The following is a 12,470-nucleotide window of genomic DNA, read 5'->3' as shown; positions in this document are numbered from 1 at the left end:
AAAATAAAACTGTTTGCTTCAGCATGTGCAATTTGTATTGTCAGTGTATGCATGCAAAAGTTACACAGTTATAAAGACTATGCACCATCTGTCCATCCATCCATTTTCACAACTTGCTGAATCCCTTTTGGGGTTATTGGGTTTTTGAGGCCAACCCAGCTAATGTTGGGTGAAGGTAGGATACACTTTGAACTGGTCATCAGTCAGTTGCAGGGTCACATGACCAGACACACACAAGCACATCTAGGGGCAATTTTGAAATGTCAGTCAACCTATAATGCATATTTTTAGGATGTGGGAGGAAGCCGGAGTGCCCAGAAACAACCTAGACATGCACAGGGGGCACATGCAGAGGGAGCACATGCAGAGGGAGCACATGCAGAGGGGTCCCACCCCCAGGATTTGAACCAGGGTGTCATTGCTATGAGGCAAGGGCGCTGACCACAGTGCCACAATGCAGCCTCAGGCTATGTACCAATTTGTAAAAACATACCTGTGTATTTGGATTTGAGTGTAGTGCAGTTTCTGGATATGGAATTCCTACAGCACCATGCTGAACCACATAATAGGTTAAGGGAAAAGAAGTCAATATATCAGCAACACTAAAGACTTTTCCCAGTAGATGGCATCACAGCTGAAGGAGACAATCTAAAAAGCAGTTTAGTGGCTTCTCAGCAGAAAAACATTTTACACAAATATAAAACATGAAATTATTTTTGGCTGTTTTTAAAATTATTATACAAATGTGGTTTATGGGTTTTCAAAAATATAATGTTACTAAGATAAAAAAACTATTTATTAAGCACTTAAATTGTTACGTAATTTTATTTGCGATAACTCAATAACTGAAAATACAATTTTTATTTTAAGTCATAATGCAAGTCGTCTCAGAGCATCACATTCAAAGTAAGAAACCTCCATACAAGCACTAATGCATGCATTTCCCAAAATACAGATGTACGATAATCAAATTAAAGTAAGTAAGTAATTTAATGAATTCAATCATTGAATGTCAATATCGTGTGCAGTAGAGATCTTTTTAATAAGTCCATATCTAATCACACAGTATGGGTACGGTACAGGCATGGGACTACTGCTTTGCCGAATGTCTTTGTTTTTATATCTGTCCCTATTCAACTAAATTGATTCATTCATTCACCATTCAGTAGGTAACTGTGGAGAGAAAAACTCCCTCGAAATAGAAGAATTGGAAGAAACTCAAAGACCAAACTAATTTAGAACAATTATCAATCCTATAACAGGTCAGAGTTGTTAAAAAAAACCCAAGTCACTGGAACTTCTGTTATTTGTCAGGGTTAATGGCTGACGAAGTGTGCATTATCAGAAATTGACGCACGCCATTGAAGCTTGAACCCTGAAACAAAGCGGAGGATGGTTCTTCGCAAAAGTGTGTTCATTTCTGATAATGCACACTTTGAAGGCCATTATCCTGCATATACCATGGTCATGTAAGAAATATTCAATCCATGTTTAGTACTTTATTCTTGTTATTTGTTCGGTTTAGGTCACTTTTTTCACAGAAAGCGGACTATTTGTTGCGTGGTGCGGCATGTTGTCACGGTAACATAACGCGCCACCTAAGTGGCTGAGCCGACACCAACTTCTCGACTGCAGCGTCAAAGGAAAGGATATACTGTATATGCTGATCAGCAGGGTGGGTTAAATAAAGCATAGAGAAAGCAGAGAGAAAGTTCACCTCTTAACACTGATTTTTTTTCAGCTAAAACTTGTTTTAAAGAAGCCAGTGCAGTGATATGGAGCATTTAAGCAATGCAACTGCAAACTCTTTTTTAGCAGTACATTATCACTGTGGATTATAACTTTTTTAATCCACACCCAGCAGCCAATCAGAATCTTGAATTCACCCGGACCATGGTATAAAGCAGAAGAAACTTTAACATTTATTTGCAAACCATGTCAACATGTCAAGCTGCGGTCAAACCACCCTCTGCAATGCTCGTTCAAACTGCCACTTCTGTCCCATTCACATCAGTGTGTGAATGTGATTGTGTATGGGTGAATGGGACTTGGTGACAGGTGAATGGTGACTGTAAAGCACTCTGGGTCTTTGAGGAAGGTAAAAAAGTGCTACACAAGTATACACCACTTACCAAATATTTCCAAGCACATGGCCATGGAACGGAAGTTAAACCAGGTCAAACTCTGACAAATCAGGGATGGATGTCATCCCTTTTTAGTCACACAAATGACAATCATTGGAAAATTGATCATCGAGAAGAAATTAATAATTGTGGTTTGCGGTACTCTATGACACCAAGCCTTTCATGTTTCACAACAGAGCTGTGAAAGAAAAAGCTGGAGCAAGATTCACGAGATCTGCACCACTACGATATTTTGCACCAATTCTTTTCCAGCTGTAGGAGATGGACATGTGCTAGTATATGGTAGAAAAAGAAAAAGAATCACCTCCAGTGTCAAGTGCAAGTAAAATTACCAAAGACTAAACCTGTGTTCAAGAACCCACATTTAGCATGTTTTTGAACATGTGTCACATGCCTGGTGTGTCTGTAGCTTCAAAGAAATATTAAAGGAGGGTAGGAATGTTTTCCATAAATACAAAATAAATGTTTCTTGAATTTAATTGCTTTTTTGTATAGGATTTGGCATTTTGGTACAAAAAACAAAAAAAAAATCAAAAATCAAATTACAATTTAGCAGTGATTTTGATAACAGATTTTTAGCTTTATACTTGTGACAGTTTATCAGCAAAAACAGACTGAAGTTAGTTTAGGTTAGAACGATGATGAAATCAAAACACTTCCAAATCCTTCTGTTTTCAAATTGTTATACAAATAAAAAGTTTTCTCCAAAAAAAATCCCTTCAGCTCACATTTCACATTCACATCCCTCTGTTATTTACTGCTTTCCATATGGACAATGGAGCAGCAAAAAGTGGTTAATCCCCACATCCACCGTGAGCTTTGCTTTTGTTTCATGTGTTGTCTTTACCTGGACGGAGTTATGTGACCAAAATTCAAAGTTAAGGGGATCAAGTAGGAGGTGGGCAGCAGCTCGCAGCCCCAGAGAGCAGACTGCCTGCTGCTGTGCTGACTGAAAACTGTGACACACAAAGCGAGGAAAGTGTGGATTCCAGAGGCCAAGGGCCTGTGCATTGGCCTGTGCCTTTTTCTCTGGCCCGGGCAGAAAGGAACAGCTCAGTCAGCAGGAAAGATAATCCACCCCCCACCCTCCCACAGCCACAGGACCTCATGCGGCGTCAAACCATTTGTGAGCAGTGACAGAGCCAGATTGGGCCAAAAGGATATGAGTGGGAAACTTCAAAACCTGCTCATATTTCTATGGACGTGAAAGGATTTGTATAACACATTCAGATTTGATGGACTTTCCCATGTTTGCCCTGGACAGCCGTTTTTTGTTGGCATGTTCAAATAATGAATCTCTTATGTGTAGGGTCCCTTTTTCCCCTCTGCCACAAGCTCCTGTTTCCAGTTGTCAGGTAGGGATGCTGTGCAGGTCTTTCCATCGTCTGTCCCAAGCTTATGGAGAACCGCTGACTCGCTGGCTTCCAGGAACCAGGGTGAGATCTCTTAACAGAACCACAGTCTGTATGCAACAACACCCTCCGCTAAAAAGTTGGTGCAATTTTGCTGTTTTCTATCTGCATCTATGATTGACAACAATTTGGGGATAAGAGGTTTTTATTGGCAACAAATGCAGGGCTCCTCTAAGGTCATAATTATCTTTTCACTGAAATCCTAAGGGATAAATATAACGTTGTCTTATTAAAAAGTAAAAAAAAAAATTAAAAAGTACTCTAAAAATTGCCAGGTTTGATGCGTGGAGTTTAAAGACTTTTTCTTTCCATTCTTTTTTCCCTCCAGGTGCTGAAATGGAAAATATATTTTTTATTCTTTTAATGTTTAGCAAGAGTCTTTTTGCTGGAGCTCAGTTTAACGGATACAACTGTGATGCCAACTTTCACAGCCGATTCCCCGGTGAGGAACTCCAAACATCTCAGAGCAAATCCACCTTCTGCCTCAGAACGACTGAGCGGACACGATTATTTACAGCTTTTCTTGTTTTTGTCCTTCAGCGGAGAGGGACATCAGCGTGTACTGCGGGGTGCAGACCATCACCCTCAAAGTCAACTTCTGCCCGGTTCTCTTCTCTGGCTACACGGATTCTGACCTGGCCCTCAATGGTCGCCATGGAGACGCGCACTGTCGAGGATTTATTAACAACAACACCTTTCCCTCTGTGGTGATTTTTAGCATCAGTCTGGCAACGCTGGAGTCCTGTGGAAACTCTCTGGTGGTAAGATGGAAGAACAGACGAGGAAATGTCATTTTACCCAAAATGTTATAATGTTTTGACCTTTAAGGTTAAATTGTTCTCCTCCAATGAATCCAAAAACAAAAAAAATATAAAAAAGGATGGGGTTCTGTTTTTATTTTTGTTTTTAGTAAAACAAAACTAAACTTCAAAAATTGAAAATTTTCCAGATGATTACAAAAAAACATTAATAAAAGCAAATTCATGTTTTATTTCAGTTAAATCCTTGAAGCCTGTCAGTGATCCAGAGTAATCCCAGTGATGCTGCTCTCTGCAGGTGTCCACTGCTCAAGGACCCAACGCTTACGGGAACCTGTCTCTTGTGCAGATTGGAAACATATCTGGATTTATCGACACACCCGACCCTCCGAATATAATCAGCTACCTGCCAAGTTTGCTGTACAAGTTTAGCTGCAGTTACCCTCTGGAATACCTGGTCAACAACACGCAGCTCGCCTCGTAAGCTGCATTGACATGGTCTCGACTCCGAAAACACGATCCTTCAAACCAAGAATCAAAAAGGGCAAACTGTTTTAAATGCTTAACTCTTAACACTGAGAATAGTTTATATATATATATATATATATATATATATATATATATATATATATATATATATATATATATATATATATATATATATATATATATATATATATATATAGTAGTATGTACAGCTAATAAAAATTAAGTATACATGTCTTACAAGATAAAATGTGTTGTAGTCAGATTAATCCAACATAAACATTCAAAAAAAGTCTTACAAACATCTGAAAAAGGATTGTTCATTCAAATTTCCCACTGGCCTATTTTTTTATTTTGGTAATCTGAAAGATATATATTTTATATCTGCTTGGCATACATAAAAAACCTTTTTTTTATATAAAAGAACTTTTATTAAAATCAGAAATTGAACTTAAATTGTAAAATTTCCAATCTATGCTCAAACCTCCTTGTTGGTTTTGACTATATTTTTCCATAATTAAATACTTTTTACTATTTTTTTATTTTTAACTGAAGGTCGGCAGCTGCAATCTCAGTAAAGGAAAGCAACGGTACTTTCATCAGCACGCTGAACCTGCTGCTTTACAACGTAAGTTCACTCCAGGTCACATCTCTGACTGAGCTACTGTGACTGACATGAGAATGACCCGCTTTCTGCAGAGAACACAATATTCTCATGCAGTCAAGAACCAAACCGAACTGTCTGTAATCCTTTAATGAGAGAAAATTATATTTAATTCCCTTTCAATTTATTTGGAACTTATGCGAGCAGACCACAAGTAAAAGGAGCTCTGGAAACGTGATCTGTGCAAATAAATGATGGATGGTGTGACCTATTTATGACATTTCTTTGATTTCAAATTGTCAAATCTGATCTCAATTTTTACTAAATGCAGTGTTTTTTGTTGGTTCTTTTTGCACCTCAGCCCTTGACTGTAAACCAATTCAGTCAAAAAAATAAATAAAAACCCTGACAATTATTCTGAAAGCTCACATTTAAAATAAGAACTTTGTTTGAAAGTGCTTTCCATTTCTGTTCAGGACTCATCGTATGTCCAGCAGCTGTCCATCCCAATGGCAGGGCTGACCCTGAAGACAAGGGTGTTTGCAGCTGTGAAAGCCACTAATTTGGACAGGAGGTACCCAACTACTTATTCTGACCCAAACCAGCTGAACAAATGGAAGGAAAACATTTTTATAATTTGTGACGTATAATAGATGGAACGTTCTAATGGATTACTGCTACACAACACCTTCTGGAAACCCCAACGATGAGCTCCGCTATGACCTCTTTTTTAGGTAAAAAAATGGAAACATCTTGATTTTCTTCCATGTCAGTGGTTTTGTTCTTTATAATCTGAATTTTCTTGTTTTTTTTTTCTTTTCTGAGTCAGCTGTGAAAAAGACCCCCAGACCACAGTCTTTGAGAATGGGAAAAGTCAAATGGGCCGGTTTGCCTTCGAAGTATTTCGTTTTATAAAGCACAAGAACCAAAGGATGTCCACCGTCTTCCTGCACTGTGTTACCAAGCTGTGTCGGGCAGATGACTGTCCGATGCTCATTCCAGTGAGACCAGACTTCTGCATTCACACAAGTCAAACCCACCTCAACAGAAAGATAAAACATTTGCCCAAAGCTTTAAAAAAAAAGATCAGTTTTGGTTTGATTACAATAATCAAAAGCAAAAGTTAATATTTAATGACAGTACAAAAGTACTTGTTAAACTCTTGAATGGATACCCTTTTTGTTTAAAGACCCATTCCAATCATCTTTTGAAGTATTTTAAAAGTGTTCCCAGAGGTATTTTAATTATGATAATGCACATTTCAGTCAAAAAAAAAAAAAAACTTTAATTGTTTTCCAAGACAGAGTTTCTGTAGAACAGCAGTAGTTTCTTAGAAATTTGCCTCTAGTTGTGGGCGGGACTGTTAGAGCAGGGCAACCTCGCCCCATTCCCCTCACCCATAAATGAGTGCTCTGTTTGTGTGCGCTCCTGTTAGCTCACAGCCCCTCACAGCCTTACCCCTCCTTTAAAAGTTTGATTAATACAACCGGTCGGGATGTACTGATCTGTGTTGGTTTGAACAGGAACTAAAAGGACAAGTTGACAATTTAGAGGAACAGCAGCACTGATGAAAGATCATCCTTCAGCATGAGTGAGTATGACAATAAAGAGAATTTACTCTAAAACCCTTGTTCTATGTGATATAGATCTGTGGCAGCAGGAAAAAGAGGGATGCTGCTGATGGAAAAGAGTCAACCCCTTCATCTGGGAATGCTGTTCTGACAGCAGGACCTATCATCACACGGAGTGGTAAAGTTAATAAAAAACTATTTTTCTGTGTTTGTGGGTAAATGAGTAAAGATAATTAACATGGAGAAGTACATTGTTGAAACTAGCCGAGGTAACGGGCTGCTTCAATTCTATTCCTTTGCTTTCTGATTAACTTAAAAATGAAAAAATAAAAAACTTGCCCGCCAAAATAAAAGGTGCTTCAGAGTAAAGTAGGCTATTCATCTGATTTAAAACGAACTTTCTGGCTCTAAAAATCATCTTCCCGTGATGATGTCCATTAAAGCTAAAGACGAATGACAAGCAGCCATTTGGAAAGTGAAACTAAACCTAGAGATTTATTGATGTAATATTAACAAGTGTAGTAGTAGTACGAGATGTATTTCAAATCAAATGAAAATTTACATTAGATGAAAAAATAAGTCTACACATGACTTTGAAAATAGGATTTGAAAGGGGAATGGAAGAAGCTTATGCTTATAAAAATCCAATCCCCGACTCAACAACACTTGTAACAACAAAACAACAAGATTAAACAATTTGACATCATAACGCTAACATACGAGAAACACATGACGAAGACAGACAGACATGTCTCCGACCACACCCCCTATAAAAAAGGAAGAAGGAAACAAGATGCCTCAGCAAGAACAAAACCAACCAACAACATGTGTGAACACATATAAACATGTTTCTTCTTTTTTTTCCTTTTTCCCTTTCCCTCCTCACTTCCCCCATTTATTATTTATTTATCCCCCCCATTCAACAGTCCAGAAGAATACACATACTCTTCATTGTTACATTAGATCTTGGTACTTCTTCATATCAACAAATAAATTGTTCCAGAGTGTGACACCCTTTACTGAGATACACAAGATACACATCGATTTTAGGGTTGTCCTAACTTTAGGTTTATAGAATATGTTTTATTTATATTTATTAACAGCATCTCTGGTTTGAAACATAGATTGAATGTTATTTGGCAGAGTATTTATTGATGCTTTATACATAATTTGGACAGTTTTAAAATCTACCAAATCCTGTTATTTTAAATTAAATGTATTAAGAAAAAGTGGATTGGTGTGCTCATTATATTTAATTTTGTAAAAGTGTAAAATCAAAACCAGGGAAATATCAAACATTATTTTCACCAATAAAAACTTTTTGTTTTCACAGAAGAAACACCAACCAACAACTCTCACCTGGGTAAGTTTTCACTCACTTTCCTTTTTGAGAAAAATCAAAAAAACTGAATTTGATTTGGACCATAAAAATCTTTTTTTAATAATTCATATTTTACTTAACATTCTTTAATGTACAATAAATGCTTTCTCAGGTAACCATTTTTTATTACAAATATGACTTGAGCTGTAAGTAGAAATGAAAGCTCTGTAGAATGTGTGATAAAATAAAATAAATAAAATTCACTCTTTTAATTGTAATTTAGAACACAAAAAGAAATATTTTAGATTTATGCCAGGGAAAGGAATGAAAAGATTTGTATCTGGTATTTTCAGTGCAGTTTGAGGTTTGTGAGGTGAAGGTGGGATTATTAAGCTCGGTTGTACAGTTGTAGAAGACCAGCTGCCAAACAACCAAAATAAAATAAAATAAAAATCCATTTTTAATCTTTCAAATATTTGACTTTTAATCATTTGCAACATCGGAGCAACAAAAGTAAAACAAATCTAGACTAAATATTTGACGATTTATTTTGTGATTGTGGTTAAAAACATGTAGAACTAGTGATGCAGAAAAACAGTCATCTTTGCAAAATCAACCACTTCTTATAACAGTTCAATTTTTAACTTTAGAAGTGCCACAGACTGTAAGATGATTATTTTATTAATTCTAAATAAGTTCTGATTTATTTTATTGTCAAAATGAATTTATTAATTCCTGCAGGACACTGATTATTTTTTACTTAATTAAAAAAAAGCATCACAGTTCTTATTTTGATCAAATATATTTCCAAAGATACACGAATTTGGCATTTGGGAGGGAAGTTTATTTTTGTGTTGTGAGACTGCAAATGTTCATTGCAGTTTTGCAACGAGCTAGAAGTGTGTAAAAACACTACTTTACCCTTTTTAAAGCATTCCTGTTTGATCTGCTACACATCCACACTTTTCCAGGTGACAATACAGACACATAAGATGTTGCTGAAAGTCAAAGGACTCACTGCAGTCCCGTAAGTTTAACGAGAAAGTCACTTGAGATAGATCTTCCCTTCCTATAGCCTACATACAGACCAAAGATACACACCTAGTATTTATACTGCAGAAATTAATTAGCTGACTAGGACCAATTGGTTCTTGTGCATAAAATCCTGTATGACTGAGTTGTTGATAAACTCTCATAAGTCTTTATTGCTATGATACTTGTTAAAAGATGAAGATACAGGATTTTTACATAAAGATCACTGCTTTGTTGATTGTGCTCTACTTGACACAAGACATAAAACGGTTGGATGCTTTTATCTACTGTACATTTTATTGTATTGTTTTTAAATATGATTTCTACATTTTGTCATAAATTGCAAATGTCTACACGAGTTGGCTTCACTGTTTGACTTTTATCTCTGTGTTTCTGCTGCTGTAGCAAACCTTAAAGCTCCAGTGTTCCAGATAAACACTGTGACAAGCTTGCTCATCTCAGGAGTAATCATTCTGGGCATCCTAAGCGCTTGCTTCCTCATCTTATCCCTCACCCTCCTCAAAGGCAAGAACACTCCGGTCATCAGTGGTGCTGGAGTCCGCAACCCGACTTTTAACTAAAGGCCTGAATCTGAGCCCCATTGGGCCCTGCTCATCTGATGAGGCTGAGCATGGAGCAAAGAACAGCACAGACTTTACCCATGTGTGAGAGTAGTCACTGTACTGGTGGATACAGGTGTCTGTTTAGAAAACTCTAAAATGTGGCTTAGTGTAGAGGTACAGCGGGACTTTTTATATGTTGTCTTACACTATGTGTTTCAAACAGTTGCGTGATGAAGAAACGTTAAACCACATAGCAGAAACATTTAAGAAATTACTTCTGCTATGCAGCTTTTCGTAGGAGGTTACAATACCTGTTAGGAGCCATAAAACAGTGGGAGTCATAGAAAGGTCATTAAATACTATTATACTGGTTTACTTAATCATTCATTTATGTCCAAAACATAGATTAGTCTAAGACTGCACTCTTTGGGTGTAATGACACATTAGGACTCAAAAACCCAGTTAAAGTTCAAAATAAAATCTTTGATGAAGTGAGTTATTAAAAAGGCTCAGGTGTTGATGTTGTTTTACATTAAAAAATATTACATTTTTGGAATAAGTCCTTCTAATATTAATATATGTTAGACAAAAGGTTGTTTGCATAATCAAATAGGGTTAAAGTTATAAATGTGTGCTCATTCATTGATGTTTTTTTACACTGTGGTAATAGTAGTAGTTTTTCTGTACATGTACCCCTAGTAATAGTACACTTTTTTATTAAACAGTAAAATACATGAAATGTACAGACTGTGTACACGATGCAAAGTTGCACTTTCACAAACAATTAAAACTTACTCCTCATCCAAAAGGAAATTTACTAATTTTGTGTGTATAAGTAACAAAAACTTTGAACTGTAAGTTTACAAGCTAGTCAGGAAAAATTACAAACATAAAATCTAAATGAGTGAGTAAAAGTTACTAACATCACAGTTTGATTGGTCAGTAACAGGTTACAGTGGCTCCATCTAGTGGGCAAACTCCACAATACTAGTTTGAGCTGAAAACAAATCTTGGTGAGTCTTAACAATGTTGGTTTTTTTGGCCAGTTCCATACCGTAAAGTGAACACAAATGGTGACTAAAATACATTTTGTTTTATAATAACATGATTAATCCCTAAAGTGGCTTTAAAGTTGAACAAGCTAATCTGCCAACAATTGTCAAAAGGGATCAAGGCAATGAAGGCCTTCACTGAAAACGCTCTGACTGAAGACATTCTACGTGTTGTTTTCATGCAATAGCCTCAAGAAAAATAGTTTAGGGTTTCTCTATATATAGTTTCCTGACACAAAGCCAGGAAATGTAAAGAAAATTGTGCCCTGTACAGTTAATAGTTTAGTTGTTTCAACTGATAATTGTAAATATTAAAAAATCATATTTAAAACATGGCTCTGACAAATCTGCATTTTTTGTGAGAATAGGCTCTTTAATTATTTTTATTAAAAAGACGTCAAGTCCTAAACACAGGGATAGTCCACAAACACATCCATGACAATCCAAGACAAGTACAATCATTTTTTTTTAATTGAAATAAAGTGATTATTTCACAAAACAGTTCCTCTGTTGTTTTGCTCATTGTCTTACATGTTTATCATTTGTTTGCCAACGTCTCTCCAATCCCATGTTAGAATGCAGCCATGAAACGTGCTGGTCTTACTTCACATGTTTGTGTTTCTCAGGTTTGTGATTTTCTTTTTAATAACATCAAGCTGTTCTTACCTGATGGAGCTCCTTCATATTTTGGCTTAAGATGCTCTTTGCTGGGTCCAGCCTTCATGCTGATACCAGATGAGTTCCTGTTTTTGTTTATTTTTGTTATTAATGTTTAGTAATCTTGGTTCTTTGGAGTGCTTTCTTAATTTAGTTTGGTGTATTTGATAATTTCCTAACAAGTTTCAGTTTTTTTTAAAGCTTGCTTTCCTATTTTTCATAGTCTATCATACTAAGTTATGATTTAGTAGATGAATTCCCTTGGCAAAAAGTAGTAAACTTGAAGCTTATGCCTGAGTATCGTTATAGTATAGTATCAGTATTGAGGAGTCATGTCCAAAGTTAGGCCTGTGGGCCAAGTGCGGTCCACGTTAAAATTTCCACCAACCTGCAGACTCCTTTCATGTAATCACTGTGTGTGCAATTTCTTGATTGTGATTGGCTAAGTGACGTTTTACACCATTGTAAACACATGGCAAACCCTGTCATGCGACCCATCTTTGACACTTTGTAGCTCATTTCTAAAATGTTAACTGTAAATGACAGTGATAGCAACCATTTCCAGGACAAGTGGGAAGGGGCATATTTTTCAGTAAAATAGGAAACAACTATGTCTGCCTCTTATGCCAAGACACCGTGGCTGTTTCAAAAGACTATCATGAGGGACTACCAGGCAAGACATAGTAACTACAACAAGCCGACTGGGACTGAACGGTGTGCACAACTTGCAGTAATTTTTGCAAATATGTATTTAAATGTGTTTGTTTTCTATGTGAAGAAATGAAAAGTATGCTATTACAAAAATGTTCATTAAATATTTCACTTGCATTTAATGTTACTAAAATAGTTAATGGATTGTCAGGCTGAATA

General features: G+C 36.4%; 1 protein-coding gene across 2 annotated transcripts; it reads left to right on the top strand.

Moving 5' to 3' along the window:
- Positions 1 to 3,047: 3,047 nt before the first annotated feature.
- On the top strand, positions 3,048 to 11,278 carry zpld1 (zona pellucida like domain containing 1). Of its 2 annotated transcripts, none has more exons than XM_011483541.3 (11): positions 3,048 to 3,580; positions 3,885 to 3,998; positions 4,097 to 4,317; positions 4,664 to 4,794; positions 5,356 to 5,428; positions 5,881 to 5,978; positions 6,058 to 6,138; positions 6,234 to 6,405; positions 7,051 to 7,153; positions 8,309 to 8,338; positions 9,734 to 11,278. In XM_011483541.3, the coding sequence occupies exons 2-11, from the start codon at positions 3,893 to 3,895 to the stop codon at positions 9,907 to 9,909; spliced, it is 1,191 nt and encodes a 396-aa protein (XP_011481843.1). In that variant the 5' UTR covers positions 3,048 to 3,580; positions 3,885 to 3,892; the 3' UTR covers positions 9,910 to 11,278. The 2 variants fall into 2 exon arrangements, with proteins under 2 accessions (XP_011481843.1, XP_004076499.1); XM_004076451.4 differs by having other exon boundaries at positions 3,050 to 3,580; positions 4,613 to 4,794.
- Positions 11,279 to 12,470: the final 1,192 nt, after the last annotated feature.

The sequence above is a fragment of the Oryzias latipes genome, chromosome 14, assembly GCF_002234675.1.
Source record: "Oryzias latipes chromosome 14, ASM223467v1".
In the NCBI taxonomy this organism is placed as follows: domain Eukaryota; kingdom Metazoa; phylum Chordata; class Actinopteri; order Beloniformes; family Adrianichthyidae; genus Oryzias; species Oryzias latipes.
The sequence above is the reverse complement of the archived record's forward strand: the minus strand, read 5'-3'. Positions and strand labels throughout refer to the sequence as shown.

Bases quoted from the DNA above. Each gene is read 5' to 3' on its own strand.
- zpld1 (XM_004076451.4), top strand. From the start codon at position 3,893: ATGGAAAATATATTTTTTATTCTTTTAATGTTTAGCAAGAGTCTTTTT. The intron at 3,999-4,096 runs GTGAGGAACTCC...TTTGTCCTTCAG, and splicing joins CTTTCACAGCCGATTCCCCG to CGGAGAGGGACATCAGCGTG. The intron at 5,979-6,057 runs GTACCCAACTAC...GACGTATAATAG, and splicing joins GCCACTAATTTGGACAGGAG to ATGGAACGTTCTAATGGATT.